General features: G+C 39.7%; 1 protein-coding gene across 1 annotated transcript; it reads left to right on the top strand.

Annotated features, from left to right (window-relative positions):
* Positions 1 to 1925: 1925 nt before the first annotated feature.
* Aos1 (activator of SUMO 1) lies at positions 1926 to 26638 on the top strand. Its single transcript, XM_071664004.1, has 6 exons — positions 1926 to 2153; positions 10693 to 10864; positions 11473 to 11729; positions 15546 to 15727; positions 18690 to 18834; positions 26082 to 26638. The coding sequence occupies exons 1-6, from the start codon at positions 2062 to 2064 to the stop codon at positions 26239 to 26241; spliced, it is 1008 nt and encodes a 335-aa protein (XP_071520105.1). The 5' UTR covers positions 1926 to 2061; the 3' UTR covers positions 26242 to 26638.
* Positions 26639 to 26660: the final 22 nt, after the last annotated feature.

The raw sequence follows: 26660 nt of genomic DNA on the forward strand, positions 1-26660 counted from the left end.
TTGGGAGATGTTTAGCCACTAGGCTGCTTTGAAATTTAGCCTACGGCCAGCTAGGCCAACCGTATATTGTGTGTGGGGTTAAAACCTGTAGTAAATAGGGTCTGGGACATTAGGTTGGTACCAGAGATCCCTTCGGAAGCTACATTACTGTCTCTTTTTTTATGAAAGAAACGATCCGATCCTGTAACCATGTCATCTAACCAGCTTCGGTATCCACAATACAATGAAGTCCAGCATAGATGACTGGACGCGTTCGTACGTATACATAACAGAGAAATAAGTCGTCCTAGCCAGAATACGACTTGATTCCTTTTCTGATATAACAAACAGCCTTGTTAGGATTTGATATGATGGTATCTGCATTCATTTGTAATGACACATCTACCTTCCTACACTGGTAGAGGCTTGCCATCAGTGTGCCAAGACTGCAAAACAGGTACCTTAGCGTTTATCATCACTTGACCTATTGAAGTGAAGTATGTAGACGATAACTACTGAAAATAACATTCCAATAAACACATTATTAATAGATTCGATGGTAACAAAGCATCGTTTCCGAAGATTCCTATAATTGTCGAATAGATGTCCTTCATAAGATATTTTGATCAAAGTTATGATAATCACCGATTCTATTATGTGTGATTACGTAGTTATAATTGTATGTTGCCCATCACAGGCTATCATCATAGGTGTCCTAATTACCACCATCTCTTCCGTTTTCTTTCTGAATGAATAGACCTCTTCTACGTACACCACTCTATAATCATATATATATATATATATATATATATATATATATATATATATATATATATATATATATATATATAACACTAGCAAGAGACATAATCCAAAATGGTGTATGTGGTTGAAGGAAGGCGAAACAGGAGTGACCTTAGGATGGGGCTGAAGGAAAGGCTCTGAAAGGCTGGAGCTGATGGAAAGGTTTTGAAACGTTGGTGCTGAAGGAAAGACTCTGAAAGGATATGGTGCTGAAGGAAAGGTTCTATAAGGATGGCGCTGAAATAAAAGTTCTATAGGATAGTGCTGAAGAAAAGGTTTTGAAAGAATAGTGCTGAGGAAAAGGCTCTGAAACGGTGATGCTGAAGGAAAAGGTCTGTAAAGGATCGTGCTGAAGAAAAGGCTGAATACTAGTTATTTTAGTGTACAAGATGAATTACGGGCCTGACTGGTTAAATCAGGTGTGGGCGAACTAAAAGATTAAAGAAATAATTGCTTGAAAATATATGGCGTACCAAAATACACGTGCTCGTAGAATCCTTATGAATAATTCTCTGTTAAAGTTCATTTCAAGGAAATTTACAGATGCGTATACTTGTGTTAATAGACAAGATGTCCGCTTTACTTGCTATATTGTAAGATGAGTTTATTCTAAGACCAAAACGTTTAGTCAGCACTTAGCAGCTTCCAAAATCATATTGGCGCGCTTTTCTTATAATGATATGGTCTTAGGATTATCATGTAGTATTGGAATTATCATTTGCTCTTAGAATTATTCTAAACACCTGAAGAAGTTGATCAATTTTTTTCGGGTTGTGGATGTAAGTCTAACGTTGACGACCTTGAGACCGTAAGATATTAAAGAAAGTTTAAGATACTGGCAAGTTAGATGATTAAGAACATGTATAGATAACTAACAAATTTAATAATGTGAGTACAAATATAGTGTTTCAAGCACCCATGAGAATGCAGGTGTGGTAATAAATGAATTACGGAAAGGACACTGACGTTGGGCTAGTATCCCCAGAAAAAAATAATATCCATCAAAGCATCTTGTCTGTTGGTTGATTGTTATAAATAAGATATTCAAAAGAGCTTTAAAAAAAGATGAAATACAAGAGGATATATGATACATAAATTTCCTTAGTTTCATATTGAAGGAGAATGAATGAGCAATATTTACTTTGAGCTCGTGTTGATCTGGACACACCGCGGGAGTCGTACCGGACGAAATCTTCAAATTCATTTCCTTCTAGTGTATTGGTTTACACCGTAAATAGCAACTCCTCAGCCCGCTGAAGGGACACCCCGTAAAGGAGGATGGTAGAGAAGCACGTGCAGAATATCACAGAGGATGAGGCCGCTCTCTACGACCGGCAGATCAGACTCTGGGGTTTGGACGCCCAGAAGAGGCGAGTGTTTGGGGGAGGCCTCTTCAGCTTCTGACGTTTGTGTCTTGTGTTTAATAATGTTCCATTTAGTTACAGGTATACAGCCATCGTGACATGCAGTTGATACGTAAAATAGACGATAGACTTATTACTTTGGTAATAAATAAGAGGAGTAATGATACTTCAGCTACGCGGTGCAAATAGGTTTGGACATAGTGTTGGCTTTGTTTTTACTAGTAGGTAAAAAGGCCAGATTTACAGACACGCGTTTTTCCGGTGTTAGAATTTTACAAAATTGGTACCGATGGCTTCCTTATAATGTGAAGAGTTGATGATGAGTGAGGGAGTTTAGGTTTAGCATCGGTAAAGCCATCATTTGTTAGTTCTTATAGAGTTGGTATAGGGCTATAATAGGGTTGAGGAAATTTGTGGAGTAAAAAGAAAGTGGGTGATTTTCCAGAGGTTGTGAAATAATTTTGATGAATTATGTATCTCCCATCGAATTTATTTGTGAGCGGATATATATATATATATATATATATATATATATTTTTTTTTTTTTGCTTTGTCGCTGTCTCCCGCGTTTGCGAGGTAGCGCAAGGAAACAGACGAAAGAAATGGCCCAACCCACCCCCATACACATGTATATACATACACGTCCACACACGCAAATATACATACCTACACAGCTTTCCATGGTTTACCCCAGACGCTTCGCATGTCCTGATTCAATCCACTGACAGCACGTCAACCCCGGTATACCACATCGATCCAATTCACTCTATTCCTTGCCCTCCTTTCACCCTCCTGCATGTTCAGGCCCCGATCACACAAAATCTTTTTCACTTCATCTTTCCACCTCCAATTTGGTCTCCCACTTCTCCTCGTTTCCTCCACCTCCGACACATATATCCTCATGGTCAATCTTTCCTCACTCATTCTCTCCATGTGCCCAAACCATTTCAAAACACCCTCTTCTGCTCTCTCAACCATGCTCTTTTTATTTCCACTCATCTCTCTTACCCTTACGTTACTTACTCGATCAAACCACTTCACACCACACATTGTCCTGAAACATCTCATTTCCAGCACATCCACCATCCTGTGCACAACTCTATCCATAGCCCACGCCTCGCAACCATACAACATTGTTGGAACCACTATTCCTTCAAACATACCCATTTTTGCTTTCCGAGATAATGTTCTCGACTTCCACACATTTTTCAAGGCTCCCAGAATTTTCGCCCCCTCCCCCACCCTATGATCCACTTCTGCTTCCATGGTTCCATCCGCTGCCAGATCCACTCCCAGATATCTAAAACACTTTACTTCCTCCAGTTTTTCTCCATTCAAACTTACCTCCCAGTTGACTTGACCCTCAACCCTACTGTACCTAATAACCTTGCTCTTATTCACATTTACTTTTAACTTTCTTCTTTCACACACTTTACCAAACTCAGTCACCAGCTTCTGCAGTTTCTCACATGAATCAACCACCAGCGCTGTATCATCAGTGAACAACAACTGACTCACTTCCCAAGCTCTCTCATCCACAACAGACTTCATACTTGCCCCTCTTTCCAAAACTCTTGCATTTACCTCCCTAACAACCCTATCCATAAACAAATTAAACAACCATGGAGACATCACACACCCCTGCCGCAAACCTACATTCACTGAGAACCAATCACTTTCCTCTCTTCCTACACGTACACATGCCTTACATCCTCGATAAAAACATTTCACTGCTTCTAACAACTTTCCACCCACGCCATATATTCTTAATACCTAATATATATATATATATATATATATATATATATATATATATATATATATATATATATATATATATATATATATTAGGTATTAAGAATATATGGCGTGGGTGGAAAGTTGTTAGAAGCAGTGAGAGTAAATGTGAATAAGAGCAAGGTTATTAGGTACAGTAGGGGTGAGGGTCAAGTCAATTGGGAGGTGAGTTTGAATGGAGAAAAACTGGAGGAAGTGAAGTGTTTTAGATATCTGGGAGTGGATCTGTCAGCGGATGGAACCATGGAAGCGGAAGTGGATCATAGGGTGGGGGAGGGGGCGAAAATTTTGGGAGCCTTGAAAAATGTGTGGAAGTCGAGAACATTATCTCGGAAAGCGAAAATGGGTATGTTTGAGGGAATAGTGGTTCCAACAATGTTGTATGGTTGCGAGGCGTGGGCTATGGATAGAGATGTGCGCAGGAGGATGGATGTGCTGGAAATGAGATGTTTGAGGACAATGTGTGGTGTGAGGTGGTTTGATCGAGTAAGTAACGTAAGGGTAAGAGAGATGTGTGGAAATAAAAAGAGCGTGGTTGAGAGAGCAGAAGAGGGTGTTTTGAAATGGTTTGGGCACATGGAGAGAATGAGTGAGGAGAGATTGACCAAGAGGATATATGTGTCGGAGGTGGAGGGAACGAGGAGAAGAGGGAGACCAAATTGGAGGTGGAAAGATGGAGTGAAAAAGATTTTGTGTGATCGGGGCCTGAACATGCAGGAGGGTGAAAGGAGGGCAAGGAATAGAGTGAATTGGAGTCATGTGGTATACAGGGGTTGACGTGCTGTCAGTGGATTGAATCAAGGCATGTGAAGCGTCTGGGGTAAACCATGGAAAGCTGTGTAGGTATGTATATTTGCGTGTGTGGACGTGTGTATGTGTATGGGGGGGGGGGGGGGGGGGGTTGGGCCATTTCTTTCGTCTGTTTCCTTGCGCTACCTCGCAAACGCGGGAGACAGCGACAAAGTATAAAAAAAAAATATATATATATATATATATATATATATATATATATATATATATATATATTTTTTTTTTTTTTCTTTATACCTCGTCGCTGTCTCCCGCGGTTGCGAGGTAGCGCAAGGAAACAGACGAAAGAAATGGCCCAACCCCCCCCCATACACATGTACATACACACGTCCACACACGCAAATATACATACCTACACAGCTTTCCATGGTTTACCCCGGACGCTTCACATGCCTTGATTCAATCCACCGACAGCACGTCAACCCCTGTATACCACATCGCTCCAATTCACTCTATTCCTTGCCCTCCTTTCACCCTCCTGCATGTTCAGGCCCCGATCACACAAAATCCTTTTCACTCCATCTTTCCACCTCCAATTTGGTCTCCCTCTTCTCCTCGTTCCCTCCACCTCCGACACATATATCCTCTTGGTCAATCTTTCCTCACTCATTCTCTCCATGTGCCCAAACCATTTCAAAACACCCTCTTCTGCTCTCTCAACCACGCTCTTTTTATTTCCACACATCTCTCTTACCCTTACGTTACTTACTCGATCAAACCACCTCACACCACACATTGTCCTCAAACATCTCATTTCCAGCACATCCATCCTCCTGCGCACAACTCTATCCATAGCCCACGCCTCGCAACCATACAACATTGTTGGAACCACTATTCCTTCAAACATACCCATTTTTGCTTTCCGAGATAATGTTCTCGACTTCCACACATTTTTCAAGGCTCCCAAAATTTTCGCCCCCTCCCCCACCCTATGATCCACTTCCGCTTCCATGGTTCCATCTGCTGCCAGATCCACTCCCAGATATCTAAAACACTTCACTTCCTCCAGTTTTTCTCCATTCAAACTCACCTCCCAATTGACTTGACCCTCAACCCTACTGTACCTAATAACCTTGCTCTTATTCACATTTACTCTTAACTTTCTTCTTCCACACACTTTACCAAACTCCGTCACCAGCTTCTGCAGTTTCTCACATGAATCCGCCACCAGCGCTGTATCATCAGCGAACAACAACTGACTCACTTTCCAAGCTCTCTCATCCCCAACAGACTTCATACTTGCCCCTCTTTCCAAGACTCTTGCATTTACCTCCCTAACAACCCCATCCATAAACAAATTAAACAACCATGGAGACATCACACACCCCTGCCGCAAACCTACATTCACTGAGAACCAATCACTTTCCTCTCTTCCTACACGTACACATGCCTTACATCCTCGATAAAAACTTTTCACTGCTTCTAACAACTTGCCTCCCACACCATATATTCTTAATACCTTCCACAGAGCATCTCTATCAACTCTATCATATGCCTTCTCCAGATCCATAAATGCTACATACAAATCCATTTGCTTTTCTAAGTATTTCTCACATACATTCTTCAAAGCATACACCTGATCCACACATCCTCTACCACTTCTGAAACCACACTGCTCTTCCCCAATCTGATGCTCTGTACATGCCTTCACCCTCTCAATCAATACCCTCCCATATAATTTACCAGGAATACTCAACAAACTTATACCTCTGTAATTTGAGCACTCACTCTTATCCCCTTTGCCTTTGTACAATGGCACTATGCACGCATTCCGCCAATCCTCAAGCACCTCACCATGAGTCATACATACATTAAATAACCTTACCAACCAGTCAACAATACAGTCACCCTCTTTTTTAATAAATTCCACTGCAATACCATCCAAACCTGCTGCCTTGCCGGCTTTCATCTTCCGCAAAGCTTTTACTACCTCTTCTCTGTTTACCAAATCATTTTCCCTAACCCTCTCACTTTGCACACCACCTCGACCCAAACACCCTATATCTGCCACTCTGTCATCAGACACATTTAACAAACCTTCAAAATACTCATTCCATCTCCTTCTCACATCACCACTACTTGTTATCACCTCCCCATTTACGCTCTTCACTGAAGTTCCCATTTGCTCCCTTGTCTTACGCACCCTATTTACCTCCTTCCAGAACATCTTTTTATTCTCCCTAAAATTTACTGATAGTCTCTCACCCCAACTCTCATTTGCCCTTTTTTTCACCTCTTGCACCTTTCTCTTGACCTCCTGTCTCTTTCTTTTATACTTCTCCCACTCAATTGCATTTTTTCCCTGCAAAAATCGTCCAAATGCCTCTCTCTTCTCTTTCACTAATACTCTTACTTCTTCATCCCACCACTCACTACCCTTTCTAAACAGCCCACCTCCCACTCTTCTCATGCCACAAGCATCTTTTGCGCAATCCATCACTGATTCCCTAAATACATCCCATTCCTCCCCCACTCCCCTTACTTCCATTGTTCTCACCTTTTTCCATTCTGTACACAGTCTCTCCTGATACTTCCTCACACAGGTCTCCTTCCCAAGCTCACTTACTCTCACCACCTTCTTCACCCCAACATTCACTCTTCTTTTCTGAAAACCCATACTAATCTTCACCTTAGCCTCCACAAGATAATGATCAGACATCCCTCCAGTTGCACCTCTCAGCACATTGACATCCAAAAGTCTCTCTTTCGCACGCCTGTCAATTAACATGTAATCCAATAACGCTCTCTGGCCATCTCTCCTACTTACATAAGTATACTTATGTATATCTCGCTTTTTAAACCAGGTATTCCCAATCATCAGTCCTTTTTCAGCACATAAATCTACAAGCTCCTCACCATTTCCATTTACAACACTGAACACCCCATGCATACCAATTATTCCCTCAACTGCCACATTACTCACCTTTGCATTCAAATCACCCATCACTATAACCCGGTCTCGTGCATCAAAACCGCTAACACACTCATTTAGCTGCTCCCAAAACACTTGCCTCTCATGATCTTTCTTCTCATGCCCATATATATGCTCATGCTCATATATATGAGTTTGAATGGAGAAAAACTGGAGGAAGTGAAGTGTTTTAGATATCTGGGAGTGGATCTGGCAGCGGATGGAATCATGGAAGCGGAAGTGGATCATAGGGTGGGGGAGGGGGCGAAAATTCTGGGGGCTTTGAAGAATGTGTGGAAGTCAAGAACATTATCTCGGAAAGCAAAAATGGGTATGTTTGAAGGAATAGTGGTTCCAACAATGTTGTATGGTTGCGAGGCGTGGGCTATGGATAGAGTTGTGCGCAGGAGGATGGATGTGCTGGAAATGAGATGTTTGAAGACAATGTGTGGTGTGAGGTGGTTTGATCGAGTGAGTAACGTAAGGGTAAGAGAGATGTGTGGAAATAAAAAGAGCGTGGTTGAGAGAGCAGAAGAGGGTGTTTTGAAGTGGTTTGGGCACATGGAGAGGATGAGTGAGGAAAGATTGACCAAGAGGATTTATGTGTCAGAGGTGGAGGGAGCAAGGAGAAGAGGGAGACCAAATTGGAGGTGGAAAGATGGAGTGAAAAAGATTTTGTGTGATCGGGGCCTGAACATGCAGGAGGGTGAAAGGAGGGCAAGGAATAGAGTGAGTTGGAGCGATGTGGTATACCGGGGTTGACGTGCTGTCGGTGGATTGAATCAGGGCATGTGAAGCGTCTGGGGTAAACCATGGAAAGCTGTGTAGGTATGTATATTTGCGTGTGTGGACGTATGTATATACATGTGTGTGTGTGGGGGGGGGTTGGGCCATTTCTTTCGTCTGTTTCCTTGCGCTACCTCGCAAACGCGGGAGACAGTGACAAAGTATAAAAAAAAAAAATATATATATATATATATATATATATATATATATATATATATATATATATATATATATATATATATATATATATGTTTATTAAAGTGCTTATAAAAGATAGATCTACTGATTGTTTATAACAAATTTCACAACTTCTGTTGGGCATAAACTAAAAAATACCCACTACTGTCGTACAGTACCCTACAGTTTCATACTATCTAGATATGTACGTTCATAACCAGATTTTTATTGATAAAAGTTGTTGTTTAATGTTGATTTAATAAAAAAAAAGGGTGTTTTTAGCTAACATCCCACAGAAGTTCCAAAACACTTTTATGAATTTAATATCTTGCTGAACATTCATTTGTGAGCTGAGTGATTTATATCAGAGTGCTTAGAAAAATAGATGTCTTTTGCATATAGCAGGAAATACATAATTTAGGGCATAAATTGTAAAATTATCAGATTTAAGTGAGGATTTGAGTGTAACTAATGTTTTTATAGCACTTGTACAAATCAAGTGAATAGTAAATGAAGATGAGGGAAGCCTATGCCCCGTCATTTTCTTTTCTTGTGCATAGCAAGAGGCCATTACAAAAGCAGCTACCCTGTGCATAGCTGACAAAACATATTCGATTTGATGCTTGTTCAAACTTGATAGAGCTGTATTTGGTGTGTAAAGTCAATGAACAAACTATTTGAAATTATAAGAAAACTTGCTTTTACAGTGTAGATATGCCTAATTTTCTTTATTAATGATGCATGCCATTTAATGCTGTCATGCATTATAAACATTTAACTCTGATTGCATCTGAGTTTTGCAAATATGTTAAGTGAATTTGGATGTCTGTAAAGATATAGGAAACAAAATCATAGCATAGGTAATTGGAGGACTTATTTTGGTAACATGGAAATGTCACCAGTAATAGAACTCAAAAGACGTCTGTACCATGGATACAGGCAGGTTATCTTCATGTTTTTTATTTTTTGGTATTATATGTAATTTATCGTCTAACGTATATCTAAATAATTATGCCCATTCCCTTTGGGAATTCCCTCAAGGGGATGGCCGTGGCAAAAGCTTCTCTAACTGTTGAATTCCAGATAGGTTGGTAGATATTATTTAACATTTTTCTTCTGCCTTGTAACCCTACCTTTCCCATATTTTTCTTCTGCCTTGTAACCCTACCTTTCCCATGTCTTTTCTTTTTCTGTTTCATAATTCTCTCCATATTTCAATTAAGGCCCAGCCTTGATGTGGACTTTTGTCTGTGACTGGAGCCTTCAACATAATAAAAAGGAGTTATTTAATGTTGAAAGGTTTGGAGGGTTATAAAAAAGGAAAATGTCACTTGTATTTTGTTTGGTAACGTTAATGATTCCATAAGAGTGGAACACACTTTGTAAACCTAGAAAATGTGTTTCCACTTTTCCACATGCCCAAACCACTTCAGAGTATTGTGTTTCATCAATTCTACCACTCCACAATTCATTCCCAGTGCATTCCCTACATTGCCAAATCTCTCATAAAGCCTCTAATTACTTAGTTCATTCCATCTAGTCATATCCATGTGCTCCTTTCAGATAACTCATTTCCATAGCCTTGTTTTCTTAATGTGCGTGACTCATCCCATGTCCATGTTTCGGCTGCATAGGTCTGGGTTGGGAGGACTATGCCATTCCTTAACCCTTTCTTCACTGCCATTTTCACACCTTTACCCTTCATCATTCTGTTAGGGACCTAGTGACTTTTCTACACTGTACTGTTCTCTCCATTATCTCTCCCTCAGTATCACCAAAGTTAACAAAGATAGCTCCCGAATACTTAGATTCTGTCATTTGTTCCAGACTTTCTTCCCCATACCTGAACACAGCTTAGTAAACTTTTTTCTCTCACTCTGTAGGGCATTACAGTATCTATACTTTCAGTGTTTCCTTTCAAACCCCATTACTTTACTTTTATTTGCATTTTCATTCAGGTATTATGTAGTTAGCAGGATATGAAATTCAAAGAAACTGAAATTACTCTTCAGTACATTATCTCATTAGTTCAAAAGTAAGGTAAATGTAATATCTTCATTCCAGATTGCGGGCATCACGTGTCTTAGTTGCAGGGGTTTGTGGAATGGGAGCTGAGGTAACAAAAAATTTGGTTCTCTCAGGAGTGAAATCTCTAACTCTTTTGGATCACCGCACAGTTACAGAAATTGAAGCTTGTGCCAATTTTTTAGCTCCTCATGATGCATGTGGTAAAAATGTGAGTCTTGTTTTGTACTTCATTTATCTTGTCTTCTGTAACTATTCCATGATTTCCATATGGCTTTATGATACCTTATTACCTAATAGGCTTAACGTGAAAATAATTTCTTTTGATCTCACCCTTTAAAGTGTTCATTATATATGTTCTTTCATCCTTTTGTACGTAAGAGGTAATATATCAAATGTTGATTAATATGAAGTGTAAAGATTCTAATGATATAGATTTAAGTTAATAGTGAAGCAGTTCATGAAGTTTTGATATCTTTTGAAGACTTTTAAAGGAAGAAGTGCAAATTAGAAAATTAGATGTGGCTGAACAGAATATGAACTTGTTGCAATGTTTTTTTTAGATTGGGCATTTTGTGAGACTTAAAGTAAGATGGGTTAATGGTGACTGAACCCAAGCCCATCCATAGCTTTAAATCCTTCACTTTTCATACTGATAATGTACCAACTTCTCATCTCATCAACAACTATGATTGTGTGTACTTTCAGCATTTACCACTTCCATACATTATCAAAAAACTTAACATTTTATCCAACTACCTATCTGATTCAGCTAACAGTACGGCATCATATGTGTATAATGATTATCTTTTATTACAGATAGCTGAAGCATCTCGAGAACGAGCCCAGATCTTAAACCCAATGGTTGAGGTTTCAGCTGATTCAAGTAATATTGAAGACAAGACAGATGAGTTTTTCACCCAGTTTGATGTTGTTTGTGTGAGCCGTTGTCAGCGTGAACAGCTCGTCAGAATCAATAACATTTGTCACCAGAATAAAATTTTGTTCTTTGCTGGTGATGTATTTGGAATGTTCGGGTACATGTTCATAGACCTCCAGGAGCATCAATATGTTGAGTGAGTACTGTAGGAAGCATTGTCAGAATGGCTAATTGGTAATGTGACCTGTCTTGAATATTTAAGTACATGTAATAGGATTTGACTATTGATTAATAGCACAATTGTGGTCCATTTTGTCATAATCTTATGTGCTTCATTTGTTATCCGTTTTAAGAAAGGTTTGATAATAGCAGTGTTCTGCTAAAATATCATGGAATAAAAAGTAATGGGGGGGGTTGGGCCATTTCTTTCGTCTGTTTCCTTGCGCTACCTCGCAAACGCGGGAGACAGCGACAAAGTATAAAAAAAAAAAAAAAAAAAAAAATATATATATGCAACTGGAGGGATGTCTGATCATTATCTTGTGGAGGCTAAGGTGAAGATTAGTATGGGTTTTCAGAAAAGAGGAGTGAATGTTGGGGTGAAGAAGGTGGTGAGAGTAAGTGAGCTTGGGAAGGAGACCTGTGTGGGGAAGTACCAGGAGAGACTGTGTACAAAATGGAAAAAGGTGAGAACAATGGAAGTAAGGGGAGTGGGGGAGGAATGGGATGTATTTAGGGAATCAGTGATGGATTGCGCAAAAGATGCTTGTGGCATGAGAAGAGTGGGAGGTGGGCTGTTTAGAAAGGGTAGTGAGTGGTGGGATGAAGAAGTAAGAGTATTAGTGAAAGAGAAGAGAGAGGCATTTGGACGATTTTTGCAGGGAAAAAATGCAGTTGAGTGGGAGAAGTATAAAAGAAAGAGACAGGAGGTCAAGAGAAAGGTGCAAGAGGTGAAAAAAAGGGCAAATGAGAGTTGGGGTGAGAGACTATCAGTAAATTTTAGGGAGAATAAAAAGATGTTCTGGAAGGAGGTAAATAGGGTGCGTAAGACAAGGGAGCAAATGGGAACTTCAGTGAAGGGCGTAAATGGGGAGGTGATAACAAGTAGTGGTGATGTGAGAAGGAGATGGAATGAGTATTTTGAAGGTTTGTTGAATGTGTCTGATGACAGAGTGGCAGATATAGGGTGTTTTGGTCGAGGTGGTGTGCAAAGTGAGAGGGTTAGGGAAAATGATTTGGTAAACAGAGAAGAGGTAGTAAAAGCTTTGCGGAAGATGAAAGCCGGCAAGGCAGCGGGTTTGGATGGTATTGCAGTGGAATTTATTAAAAAAGGGGGTGACTGTATTGTTGACTGGTTGGTAAGGTTATTTAATGTATGTATGACTCATGGTGAGGTGCCTGAGGATTGGCGGAATGCGTGCATAGTGCCATTGTACAAAGGCAAAGGGGATAAGAGTGAGTGCTCAAATTACAGAGGTATAAGTTTGTTGAGTATTCCTGGTAAATTATATGGGAGGGTATTGATTGAGAGGGTGAAGGCATGTACAGAGCATCAGATTGGGGAAGAGCAGTGCGGTTTCAGAAGTGGTAGAGGATGTGTGGATCAGGTGTTTGCTTTGAAGAATGTATGTGAGAAATACTTAGAAAAGCAAATGGATTTGTATGTAGCATTTATGGATCTGGAGAAGGCATATGATAGAGTTGATAGAGATGCTCTGTGGAAGGTATTAAGAATATATGGTGTGGAGGCAAGTTGTTAGAAGCAGTGAAAAGTTTTTATCGAGGATGTAAGGCATGTGTACGTGTAGAAGAGAGGAAAGTGATTGGTTCTCAGTGAATGTAGGTTTTGCGGCAGGGGTGTGTGATGTCTCCATGGTTGTTTAATTTGTTTATGGATGGGGTTGTTAGGGAGGTAAATGCAAGAGTCCTGGAAAGAGGGGCAAGTATGAAGTCTGTTGGGGATAACTTGTAAGGTACGTGAAATAATTCTTTTGATTCCCCTAGTGTTCATTATATTGTCTTTCCTTTTGTAGTAAGAAAATCAAAGTGTTGATTAATATGAGTGTAAAGTGTTGATAAGAAATAATAGTGAAGCAGTCAAAGTTTGATATCTTGAAGACTTTTAAAGGTAAGAAGTGCAATTAGGAAATTAGGAGGTGGCTGAACAGAAATAACTGTGCAGAGTGTTGTTTTTAGATTCTGGGATTTTGTGGAGGACCATAAGGAAGTGGTTAATGGTGGATGAACCAACCCATCCATACTTAAATCCACTTCATACTGATAAGTCCCAAACATCTATCTCGAAACAACTATGGGTGTATTTCGAGAATATCAGTTCCATACATGTATCAAAACTTATACATTTTATCCAAGACCATCTGATTAGCTAACAGTTGGCACATATGTGTAGTATGATTATGGTTTGTTTCAGTATACTGAAGCATTCGGAACGAGCAGATGTGTGAATACCCAAATGGTTGAGGTTCAGATGATTTATGTAAATGTTGAGACAAGACAGATGAGATTTCACCCAAGTTGATGTTGTTGTGTGAGCGTTGTCAGCGTGAACAGCTCGCAGAACAATAACAACAACAGCTGTAGACAGTTAAAGATGCTGCTGTGTTGGCTGAGCCAAAGGAAATAATTAGAAAGAATGGCAGGTCATTTATGAGTAATTCCTTTTTTTTTTTTAGGGTTTTGGATGTTATATCGTCATATCAGTTCGGGTTGGGAACTAGATAAGATATTTAGGATAATCAATTGCAATAGTAATAGGAAAGCTAAGGTTGAGAGTCTGAGATTTGTTAAGAATAATTGGTGGTGCATTGATAGCTCTGGTAAATGGAAGAATTTGTTTAGTGCATGATGGAGGACTTATCCCAGCTCAGATGTTTGGGAGTGCAAGCTTAGTTTTAAGGGCAGTAGGGTTAGATAACTTGTGTTACCTTTGCTGGAATTAGGAGAATCTTAGAGTAGGGATTTTGGGATATATATTGTATGAAAATTTGGAGATACTGTTACCCTGATAAATGCACAGCATGTGGTAGGTTAGTTGAGAAGGTGTATGTAGTTGTATAAATGAAGACACAAGCGCAAATAGGCTGTAGAAAGGACAGGTACAATGAGTGAACTGATAAGGTCCAGAGGTGTTTCGGATTGTGCTATCAGTTGAGTGATTTTTTTCATTGCATTTTTGCTCAGTGCTCTTGGAATAAGGATGATTGAGTGAATTGAAGGGCCATCAGATCCACCCCATATAATTGAGAAGAGAATCAAAGGTAATGAATAGGTTGCTAGTGTACAGAGAGGATATTATTCATCGGTTTCTTTTTCTTCCAAATCACCCTCTTTATTTTATGTACAAGTTAAAGCATTATTCATCTGTTTTACAGATATCCTGATTTCTTCTGAAGTGTAGCACTTATGAACTGATAGTACATGAGATCCAAACTGACTTGCTAGTTTTAGATGTAACAAATTTTTAAGGCAGACTCTGTTTATCACAATGTGATTCTTAGAAGTAACATTTGCGATGAATACGATTTGATTGATTTTGTGTTATGGCTGTTTTAAACCTTATGGTTCTTGTGTGATAATTTATACTTTATGGAATTTAAAGTTCATTTTATTCTTCAATTTTTCCTCAAGTTGTACAGTGTTTGTGAAAACACCTTATTGAATGATTTATTTGCTTTATGATCTAGAGTTTAACTACATTGTGATATACCTTTTATGAAATGAACAAAATTATTATTGATGGTGTGGTACGAGGTAACTTTATGTGGGAAATTTGATCTTCAGTGCAAATTTTTTCCAGTGGATTAATGATGATAGCAATTAGAATCAACCTTAGAATTTAGCATGGAATATAGAATGAAGCATGACTTTTTACCTTGACCATCTGTTGTCTTTCATTTTTTATCTCTAGGTTGTCTCTTGTATGTGATGCACCTTTAATGGAGGTTTGATTTTGCTGGACTGGGGTTGATATTGGTTGTACAATGATTTTCAGAGAGGTGAAAGAGAAGAAGGAAATAGAACAAGATGGTAAGAAACAAACTGTCGAGGAGACCAAGATGGTGAAACGCACCGAGTCGTATTTTCCGTTAAGCCAAGCATTAGACGTAGATTGGACTTCCAGCAAGTATGTCAGTCAGTTAAGAAGAACATCTCCAGCATACTTCATCATGCACAGTAAGCCTAATATGATTAACTTCATAAGATGCATTACCTTGGGTTCTTAATGTAGAAGTTTATGATATTTGAACAACTGACAACTTAGAATTTTTATATTGTATGTATGGGTAAATAATAACAAATCTAGCAAGTTTGGGACCATATAGTTCCCAGATTTTGTAATACTTAAGTTTTTGGGAAATAAACGTAGGATTGCATGAAACATATGATTTAGTACATGTGTTTTTACATGTTAAATGGGTGTTAAAAAAAAAAGTTATAGCTTGATCCTCTATAACATTTTTTGATATGTTTTCATTGAATATCATCTAAACAGATGTAAATCTGTGGTAAATGGTTCTTATGCTTAGTTGAATATGAAGGAATACAAGGCATTTAAACATCAACATTAGATTCTTTAAAGGCTGTTTGTGATAGTGGCAAAAGTTTGAGGGCATACAGATAATTCAAAGAGAATAACCTGCAAATTGTCGTTGTGACTATGGAGGTGCAGATAATGAAAGTCTTGGACTTGAAGCAAATTACTTATTAAGTCTGTTCTTATTTATATATTTATTTTTTATACTTTGTCACTGTCTTCCACGTTAGTGAGGTAACGCAAGGAAACAGACGAAAGAAAGGCCCAACCCACCCACATACACATGTATGTACATACACGTCCACACACCCACATATACATGCCTATACATCTCAACGTATACATATATATACACGCACAGACATATACATATGTACACATGTACATAATTCGTACTGTCTGCCCTTATTCATTCCCGTTGCCACCCCGTCACACATGAAATGACAACCCCCTCCCCCTGCATGTGCATGAGGTAGCACTAGGAAAAGACAACAAAGGCCACATTCGTTCACACCCAGTCTCTAGCTGTCATGTATAATGCACCAAAACCACAGCTCCCTTTCCACATCCAGGCCCCACAAAACTTTTCATGGTTTACCCCAGACACTTCACATGCCCTGGTTCAATCCATTGACAGCACGTTGACCCCGGTACACCACATGGTTCCTATTCACTCTATTCCTTGCACGCCTTTCACCCTCCTGCATGTTCAGGCCCTGATCACTCAAAATCTTTTTCACTCCCATCTTTCCACCTCCAATTTGGTCTCCCACTTCTCGTTCCCTCCACCTCTGACATATATCTTCTTTGTCAATCTTTCCTCACTCATTCTCTTCATGTGACCAAATCATTTCAAAACACCCACTTCTCTCTCAACCACACTCTTTTTATTACCACTCATCTCTCTTACCCTTTCATTACTTACTTAGTCAAACCACCTCACACCACATATTGTCCTCAAACACCTCATTTCCAGCACATCCACCCTCCTCCGCACAACTCTATCTATAGCCTACGCCTTGGAACCATATAACATTGTTGGAACCACTATTCCTTCAAACATACCTATTTTTGCTTTCCAAGACAATTTTCTCGCCTTCCACACATTTTTCAACACTCCCAGAACTTTCGCCCCCTCCCCCACCCTATGACTCACTTGAGCTTCCATGGTTCCATCCACTGCCAAATCCACTCCCAGATATCTAAAACACTTCACTTCCTCTAGTTTTTCTCCATTCAAACTTACTTCCCAGTTGACTTGTCCTACAACCCTACTGTACCTAATAACCTTGCTCTTATTCACATTTACTCTCAGCTTTCTTCTTACACACCTTTTACCAAACTCAGTCACCAGCTTCTGCAGTTTCTCACCTGAATCAGCCAACAGTGCAGTATCATCAGCAAACAACAACTGACTCACTTCCCAAGCTCTCTCATCCACAACAGACGGCATACTTGCCCCTCTTTCGAAAACTCTTGCATTTATCTCCCTAACAACCCTATCCATAAACAAATTAAACAACCATGGAGACATCACGCACCCCTTCCGCAAGTCAACAGGCAGATTGTTCCATATATTAATCATGTTGAAGAAAAAGTACTTTGCCTCATTTAAGGTTAATTGTTTGCCCAGTAATTTGTATCCATTAGTACAAGTATAATCAGATGAATCAAGTTTTAAGTAACATGATAGATCAAAATTTTCAAAGCCTTTGGTCATTTTTGAGTACTTGTATTAGATCACCTCTCGACCCCTTTTAAAGGCTAAATAGATTCAAGTCATTTAATCTGATCTTTTATGATTTGTTTCTCGGTCTGAGTATCATCTTGGTAGTTTGACGCTGGGCTCTCTTCATTCTGTCTATGCCTTTTATTAGGTAGAACGACCAAAACTTAATTTCAAGATGGGGCAAAACAATCAAAACAATGAATTGTAAAGAGTGAGGATGATTTCTTTGGACTTAAATTCAAAGGATTTACCTATAAATCTAAAAATTTTGCTCACTTTTTTCACTGCTTTGTGCACTGTGTACTTGGTTTTCAGTTACCAAAAATTAATACACCATACCCGTTATGCCTCTCGGAGATTGTGAACTCTCTTTTCACATACTCCCTAATGCACCCAGCTCCTTAGATGCACACACACATACACACTGTGGCTTACTTCAGCTCTATGGGTTTCACCCTCTCTCGTGTTCGCTTCCAGGTACCTATAACATTCCACGTTGTCCAGGTTCTCTCCATTCGTATTTGCACTTCGATTAAACTGTCTTTCTCTCCTGCTAAACTTAATAACCTTGCTTGTATTAACAATAAGTATCAGCTCTACATTCACATGCTCTCCAGAACTTTAGACACCCAGCTTCTGCAGTTTCTCACTTCAGTCTGCTGCCAGAGCCGTGCACAAAACTCTCTCTTGGCAAGTGTTTGGTCCCGCATTCTTTTATAATAGGATTATGCTTGACTGCCCCTTGTTTTTAAGTATCTCCATAGATGTGCATCCCTTGGTAGAGGGTCATCCAAATCATGCATTAGTTTTGGATAAATTACATATGATTTATGCCGAGAATTCAGTTCTTCATATTTCTATTTCTTTTCCAGTACTCATGGAATTTGTCACATTGCATGGACGAAATCCTGATCCAGCTTGTAGAAGTGAGGATGAAGTTGAATTACTGACAATCAAAAATGCTTTGCTGGAGAAGATGGCTGTACCTCAAGAGAAAGTCAGCAATCATTTTGCAGGGTAAGATCACTTGTTTGAAGAAAGTCAGTTCATTATGACATGTTTATTGGACTGAATTACAACCATATATGAATATCTTATGATCTACTTGTTATGGATTATCAAAGGTAGGTGTTAATGTTACTGCACCTGGCAGTGACAGGTGTGAGGAAAAGTGGCCAGTGTTTTGGGAGGAGCTGAGTGAGTACATGTTTTATGCAAGGGATTGATCATTAAAGATAAGTGATTTGAATGTAGGAATTGGTGATGTGGCAGTTGCAGGTATAATTGATTTGAAAACTGTGAACAGCTTGAGGAGTTGTGCGCTAAAATAGGATTGTTGATTGGAAGAACCTGGATTTTGTACCACTTGAGAGGCTTATAAAGGAGAGACATTTGGGTGTAGGATATACTGAGACGGGCAGCTGGAGGCATGTATGAATACTTATAGAGGAGGCAAGGGTGTCTTTAGGTAAAGAGGAAATGACATGGTTGGGAAGAGGGTGGTGAAAGTGAGTAAGCTTCCTCTTGTGAGGAAATACCAGATTTTGGGTGATGAATGGCAAAAGGTGAATACTACATGAAAATAATTGCTATGTGCGTGATTGATGATATACTCCTCAATTTACCTATGGGGATATAAAGAATTTGTGGTGGGAGTGCACTCCCACAACAAGTGTATTGGCAATATATCATATCGCTACACTCCACCACAATTTCATTTATTTCTTCTTCGGTGAGTTGAGGAGTATACTACTTGTTTCATGGTTGTTTATTGTTTTTATATGATCTTTCCTATCACAAGAGAGAAATGGTTTTTTAACACTTGCTATTTTAGTACATAAGATCTTGGTGTATGGGAGACTGATGTGGTGAGAGCACTATGGCAAAATGATTATGATTTTTCATTGATTTGCAGTGAATCCTTTCTTATTTTATTTCAAACATTGTTTTTGTAGCTTATTTGTACACAAATTAGACAATTTGGATGTCATACACTGTATTTCTGTGTTTTTTTTTTTGTTTTTTTTTTTGCTGTGTCGCTGTCTCCCACGTTTGCGAGGTAGCGCAAGGAAACAGACGAAAGAAATGGCCCAACCCACCCCATACACATAAAAAGAGCGTGGTTGAGAGAGCAGAAGAGGGTGTTTTGAAATGGTTTGGGCACATGGAGAGAATGAGTGAGGAAAGATTGACCAAGAGGATATATGTGTCGGAGGTGGAGGGAACGAGGAGAAGAGGGAGACCAAATTGGAGGTGGAAAGATGGAGTGAAAAAGATTTTGTATGATCGGGGCCTGAACATGCAGGAGGGTGAAAGGAGGGCAAGGAATAGAGTGAATTGGAGCGATGTGGTATACCGGGGTTGACGTGCTGTCAGTGGATTGAATCAAGGCATGTGAAGCGTCTGGGGTAAACCATGGAAAGCTGTGTAGGTATGTATATTTGCGTGTGTATTTCTGTGTTATATATCAGATTTATTTGGGATTTTGTTACATGATGGATATGGAATCCTGCCTTTGATTTAACTTATAATCAATAAAAATGATATTGAATTGTATTTTTATGTATTTTTTACTTGGTTCTTTTCAGTAAGTTCGTACCTAATGTTAATGTATGTTAAGAACGATATGGAGAAAATAGTGTGTAAAACTGGAAGACTAACTGAGCATTCGTGTTCTTCAACTTAAGTCTAACATATAATCGAGATAATGATACAGTAAATTGTATTTTTCTTATATTTTTCTGCACACTTGTCTAAAGTATGTTTTTAACTAATTTTATTTATATTTATTATACTTTGACGCTGTCTCCCGCATTAGCGAGGTAGCGCAAGGAAACAGATGAAAGAATGGCCCAGCCCACCCACATACACATGTATATACATAAATGCGCACACACGCACAAATACATACCCATACATTTCAACGTATACATACATATACATACACAGACATATACATATATACACATGTACATATTCATACATGCTGCCTTCATCCATTCCCACCGCCACCCAGCCACCGTCTGCTAGAGGATACATCACGAATGAAAAATCACATCTGGAAAGGCTGTATCTGGGAGTACAGTCTCGTCAAACAACTTCTCAGTTCAAAGTTCACATTTCCCTGCTACTCAAAGTAGTTCAGCTTTGGGCTACAGGAGCCATAAGACAGAGGTCCTTGGTAACACCACGACTATTTCACAGAAATTGGTCCTGGGATAATCATATACATATATATATATATATATATATATATGTAAGGCATGTGTACGTGTAGGAAGAGAGGAAAGTGATTGGTTCTCAGTGAATGTAGGTTTGCGGCAGGGGTGTGTGATGTCTCCATGGTTGTTTAATTTGTTTATGGATGGGGTTGTAAGGGAGGTAAATGCAAGAGTCCTGGAAAGAGGGGCAAGTATGAAGTCTGTTGGGGATGAGAGAGCTTGGGAAGTGAGTCAGTTGTTGTTCGCTGATGATACAGCGCTGGTGGCTGATTCATGTGAGAAACTGCAGAAGCTGGTGACTGAGTTTGGTAAAGTGTGTGGAAGAAGAAAGTTGAGAGTAAATGTGAATAAGAGCAAGGTTATTAGGTACAGTAGGGGTGAGGGTTACAGTAGGGGTGAGGGTCAAGTCAATTGGGAGGTGAGTTTGAATGGAGAAAAACTGGAGGAAGTGAAGTGTTTTAGATATCTGGGAGTGGATCTGTCAGCGGATGGAACCATGGAAGCGGAAGTGGATCATAGGGTGGGGGAGGGGGCGAAAATTTTGGGAGCCTTGAAAAATGTGTGGAAGTCGAGAACATTATCTCGGAAAGCGAAAATGGGTATGTTTGAGGGAATAGTGGTTCCAACAATGTTGTATGGTTGCGAGGCGTGGGCTATGGATAGAGATGTGCGCAGGAGGATGGATGTGCTGGAAATGAGATGTTTGAGGACAATGTGTGGTGTGAGGTGGTTTGATCGAGTAAGTAACGTAAGGGTAAGAGAGATGTGTGGAAATAAAAAGAGCGTGGTTGAGAGAGCAGAAGAGGGTGTTTTGAAATGGTTTGGGCACATGGAGAGAATGAGTGAGGAGAGATTGACCAAGAGGATATATGTGTCGGAGGTGGAGGGAACGAGGAGAAGAGGGAGACCAAATTGGAGGTGGAAAGATGGAGTGAAAAAGATTTTGTGTGATCGGGGCCTGAACATGCAGGAGGGTGAAAGGAGGGCAAGGAATAGAGTGAATTGGAGTCATGTGGTATACAGGGGTTGACGTGCTGTCAGTGGATTGAATCAAGGCATGTGAAGCGTCTGGGGTAAACCATGGAAAGCTGTGTAGGTATGTATATTTGCGTGTGTGGACGTGTGTATGTACATGTGTATGGGGGGGGGGGCCATTTCTTTCGTCTGTTTCCTTGCGCTACCTCGCAAACGCGGGAGACAGCGACAAAGTATAAAAAAAAAAAAAAAAAAAAAATATATATATATATATATATATATATATATATATATATATATGTATATATATATATATATATGTTGTATGGTTGCGAGGCGTGGGCTATGGATAGAGTTGTGCGCAGGAGGATGAATGTGCTGGAAATGAGATGTTTGAGGACAATGTGTGGTGTGAGGTGGTTTGATCGAGTGAGTAACGTAAGGGTAAGAGAGATGTGTGGAAATAAAAAGAGCGTGGTTGAGAGAGCAGAAGAGGGTGTTTTGAAGTGGTTTGGGCACATGGAGAGAATGAGTGAGGAAAGATTGACCAAGAGGATATATGTATCGGAGGTGGAGGGAACGAGGAGAAGAGGGAGACCAAATTGGAGGTGGAAAGATGGAGTGAAAAAGATTTTGTGTGATCGGGGCCTGAACATGCAGGAGGGTGAAAGGAGGGCAAGGAATAGAGTGAATTGGAGCGATGTGGTATACCGGGGTTGACGTGCTGTCAGTGGATTGAATCAAGGCATGTGAAGCGTCTGGGGTAAACCATGGAAAGCTGTGTAGGTATGTATATTTGCGTGTGTGGACGTATGTATATACATGTGTATGGGGGGGGTTGGGCCATTTCTTTCGTCTGTTTCCTTGCGCTACCTCGCAAACGCGGGAGACAGTGACAAAGTATAATAAAAAAATAAATATATATATATATATATATATATATATATATATATATATATATATATATATATATACATGTGTGGATCAGGTGTTTGCTTTGAAGAATGTATGTGAGAAATACTTAGAAAAGCAAATGGATTTGTATGTAGCATTTATGGATCTGGAGAAGGCATATGATAGAGTTGATAGAGATGCTCTGTGGAAGGTATTAAGAATATATGGTGTGGGAGGAAAGTTGTTAGAAGCAGTGAAAAGTTTTTATCGAGGATGTAAGGCATGTGTACGTGTAGGAAGAGAGGAAAGTGATTGGTTCTCAGTGAATGTAGGTTTGCGGCAGGGGTGTGTGATGTCTCCATGGTTGTTTAATTTGTTTATGGATGGGGTTGTTAGGGAGGTAAATGCAAGAGTCCTGGAAAGAGGGGCAAGTATGAAGTCTGTTGGGGATGAGAGAGCTTGGGAAGTGAGTCAGTTGTTGTTCGCTGATGATACAGCGCTGGTGGCTGATTCATGTGAGAAACTGCAGAAGCTGGTGACTAAGTTTGGTAAAGTGTGTGGAAGAAGAAAGTTAAGAGTAAATGTGAATAAGAGCAAGGTTATTAGGTACAGTAGGGTTGAGGGTCAAGTCAATTGGGAGGTGAGTTTGAATGGAGAAAAACTGGAGGAAGTGAAGTGTTTTAGATATCTGGGAGTGGATCTGGCAGCGGATGGAACCATGGAAGCGGAAGTGGATCATAGGGTGGGGGAGGGGGCAAAAATTCTGGGGGCCTTGAAGAATGTGTGGAAGTCGAGAACATTATCTCGGAAAGCTAAAATGGGTATGTTTGAAGGAATAGTGGTTCCAATAATGTTGTATGGTTGCGAGGCGTGGGCTATGGATAGAGTTGTGCGCAGGAGGATGGATGTGCTGGAAATGAGATGTTTGAGGACAATGTGTGGTGTGAGGTGGTTTGATCGAGTGAGTAACGTAAGGGTAAGAGAGATGTGTGGAAATAAAAAGAGCGTGGTTGAGAGAGCAGAAGAGGGTGTTTTGAAGTGGTTTGGGCACATGGAGAGAATGAGTGAGGAAAGATTGACCAAGAGGATATATGTGTCGGAGGTGGAGGGAACGAGGAGAAGAGGGAGACCAAATTGGAGGTGGAAAGATGGAGTGAAAAAGATTTTGTGTGATCGGGGCCTGAACATGCAGGAGGGTGAAAGGAGGGCAAGGAATAGAGTGAATTGGAGCGATGTGGTATACCAGGGTTGACGTGCTGTCAGTGGATTGAATCAAGGCATGTGAAGCGTCTGGGATAAACCATGGAAAGCTGTGTAGGTATGTATATTTGTGTGTGTGGACGTATGTATATACATGTGTATGGGGGGGGGGGTTGGGCCATTTCTTTCGTCTGTTTCCTTGCGCTACCTCGCAAACGCGGGAGACAGCGACAAAGTATAATAAAAAATAAAAAATATATACATATGAGCTGTTGGACTCGGCTTGTTTGAGTTTACCCCATGAGTGAAGAGTCTCCTTTAGCAAGGGTGTATTATTATTGTCAGCTGATGAGAATGCAATCTCCTCAAAGAACTTCTCACTTCAAAAAGCTCATCCTGTCCTTATTATTATTTAACTAATGATTGAATGAATAATCACGTGGATATTCGAAAAAAATTAGGAGAAAACGGGTTGAAAAAAATCAAAGACACACTGCATTAGCATCATCTTTGATCTGAAACATTCAACATGTATACAGTAAAATGATATGGGAAATTGCATATTTCATATGTCTTTTCTTCACAGTTGTCTTCTGTAGGTTATGTAATGTGCGACGATAATCATGTATATGTTCAGAAAGTTATTGAAGAAAATTGGTGAAAGAAATTCAAGTCTTACTTGGCGTTGGCAGTCATTTAGTGCGCTTACCGAGCAAGTCCCATGTATCTTTATGGGACTCCCGCAGTGATCAGAAAGCTACACTCGTCTACTAGGCAGGGTCATAGGTCATAAAGTGTCTATGTGTAGTGTAGTTGATCAGTAAGTGTTTGGTGTCTTTACTGCAGTAGTTGCACCATAGGCAAGAGGGGCTTAGGGATATGTTCAGTTGTATGGATGAATGATGTACCAAGCATAGATGGGAAAGTTTTTACTTATGTATATCTGGGGAGTGTGCTTTCAGATGGGTTTACATCTGGTGGGATGGTGTTTCAAGACTTGGTTGGGAGGGTAGTTGCATAATGCTTGATGTCATTTCACTTTGTAATTTCTCAGTGTTGAGTTTTTTGGAGAAGGGGGTCTCTGGGAGTAGAGGCTACGTTATTGTGAGGCAGAGGTATGCTCTTTATTTTTATTCGGGGGTTGGTGGTTAGTTATTGTGTGGTTTGAATGGGAGGGGTTTGGTACTGTTGCAGAGAATTGACTACCAAATATGTTGAGATAGGATTTTATTGGGAGGATTTTTGTTTCATTTTCTTGGTGTTGAGTGTTGCCAGGCAGGCACTGATTGTTTTGAATGCTATACTTTGTGTGTTTTTGCAGCTCTGTTACATTTGTTTTTGAGATGGTGGATGACCAGGCTGGTGAGGTGCAGTGTAGTGTGGAGCAGTTGCATTGTTTGCAAAGAATTTTAGATTTTTTCTTGTCCAAATGTGGAACTCCTTTGTATATTTAAAGGGCTTAGAGGTGTTGTTGTGTGTGACTGGTATGGCAGCCAGCTATGAAGTTGGCCAACCAATTTTTTCACTTTTGTAGGACACTGGCAGGATGGGGAGTTGTGTGGATTGGAGGGTTTTAGGATTGGAATTATATTGGCAAGCTTCCAGATTTTAGAGATTTTCTTTTTTTACTAGGAGTGGTTTGAAGATATTGTAAATGCTTGGATTACAAAAAGCTGCATATAGCTTCTTACCTTTTGCTAGTTACTTTTCCTCAGTGATACTCGCCACAAAAACCTAATCCACACATCCCCTATGTCTCCTAAAACTCCCTTGCCGCTCCCTAATTCTGCACTTGGTGACTTCCATCACTCTATCAATCAACATTCTTGCTGACTTCCCGGACATGTGTCCTTTGTTCTTTTCCGCCAAGATAATATTTTATCCATAGTATTTGGTTTGACAGCTGTTCTCAGATGGCCACCGCATTTTTCCAGGATTGTTTATACTTCACAACTGCCTTCTGTTTTTCCACAGGATGGTGTTTGGTCAAGTTAGTCCAGTGTGTGCAATTGTGGGTGGTGTGCTTGCACAAGAGATCATCAAGGCTGTGTCTCAGAAGGATCAGCCGCATAAAAATTTTTTCTTTTTTACCACATTAGATGGTGCTGGTGTTGTTGAGTGCATTGGGCACTAGCAAAATATCTTAGAGTAAGAAAAGTGGTAGTAGTTGTAAGGCTTTGGGTAAATGGATTTCAGTACAATTTACAGACCTTTTCTTTTAAAAGTTTTTTATATCGTTTACATTTTCTCCAGTATTAAATGCTCTTTTGCTTATAATTTTGTTCATCATGAAATCATCTTAATGGAACTCTTGAAAAATTTTCAAGTGACTTTGCCTGTTCTTATATTTGTAAATTTCCTTGAAGCTTTATGTTGTCAGTAATTTTTTAAGAGACCTTTACGTCTGTATTAATATTTTGTACTGTAGGTATTTATAACTGTAGCAGGAAAGGTATAAGCATAATTATTACTGTATTTGTATATAATTTACATATGCTTTTTCCGATACTGTAATAAGATATTTAGTGAATGATGTAAATATTATTATCCTCT

This window comes from Panulirus ornatus, chromosome 8 (assembly GCF_036320965.1).
Source record: "Panulirus ornatus isolate Po-2019 chromosome 8, ASM3632096v1, whole genome shotgun sequence".
NCBI classification, from domain to species: Eukaryota; Metazoa; Arthropoda; class Malacostraca; order Decapoda; family Palinuridae; genus Panulirus; species Panulirus ornatus.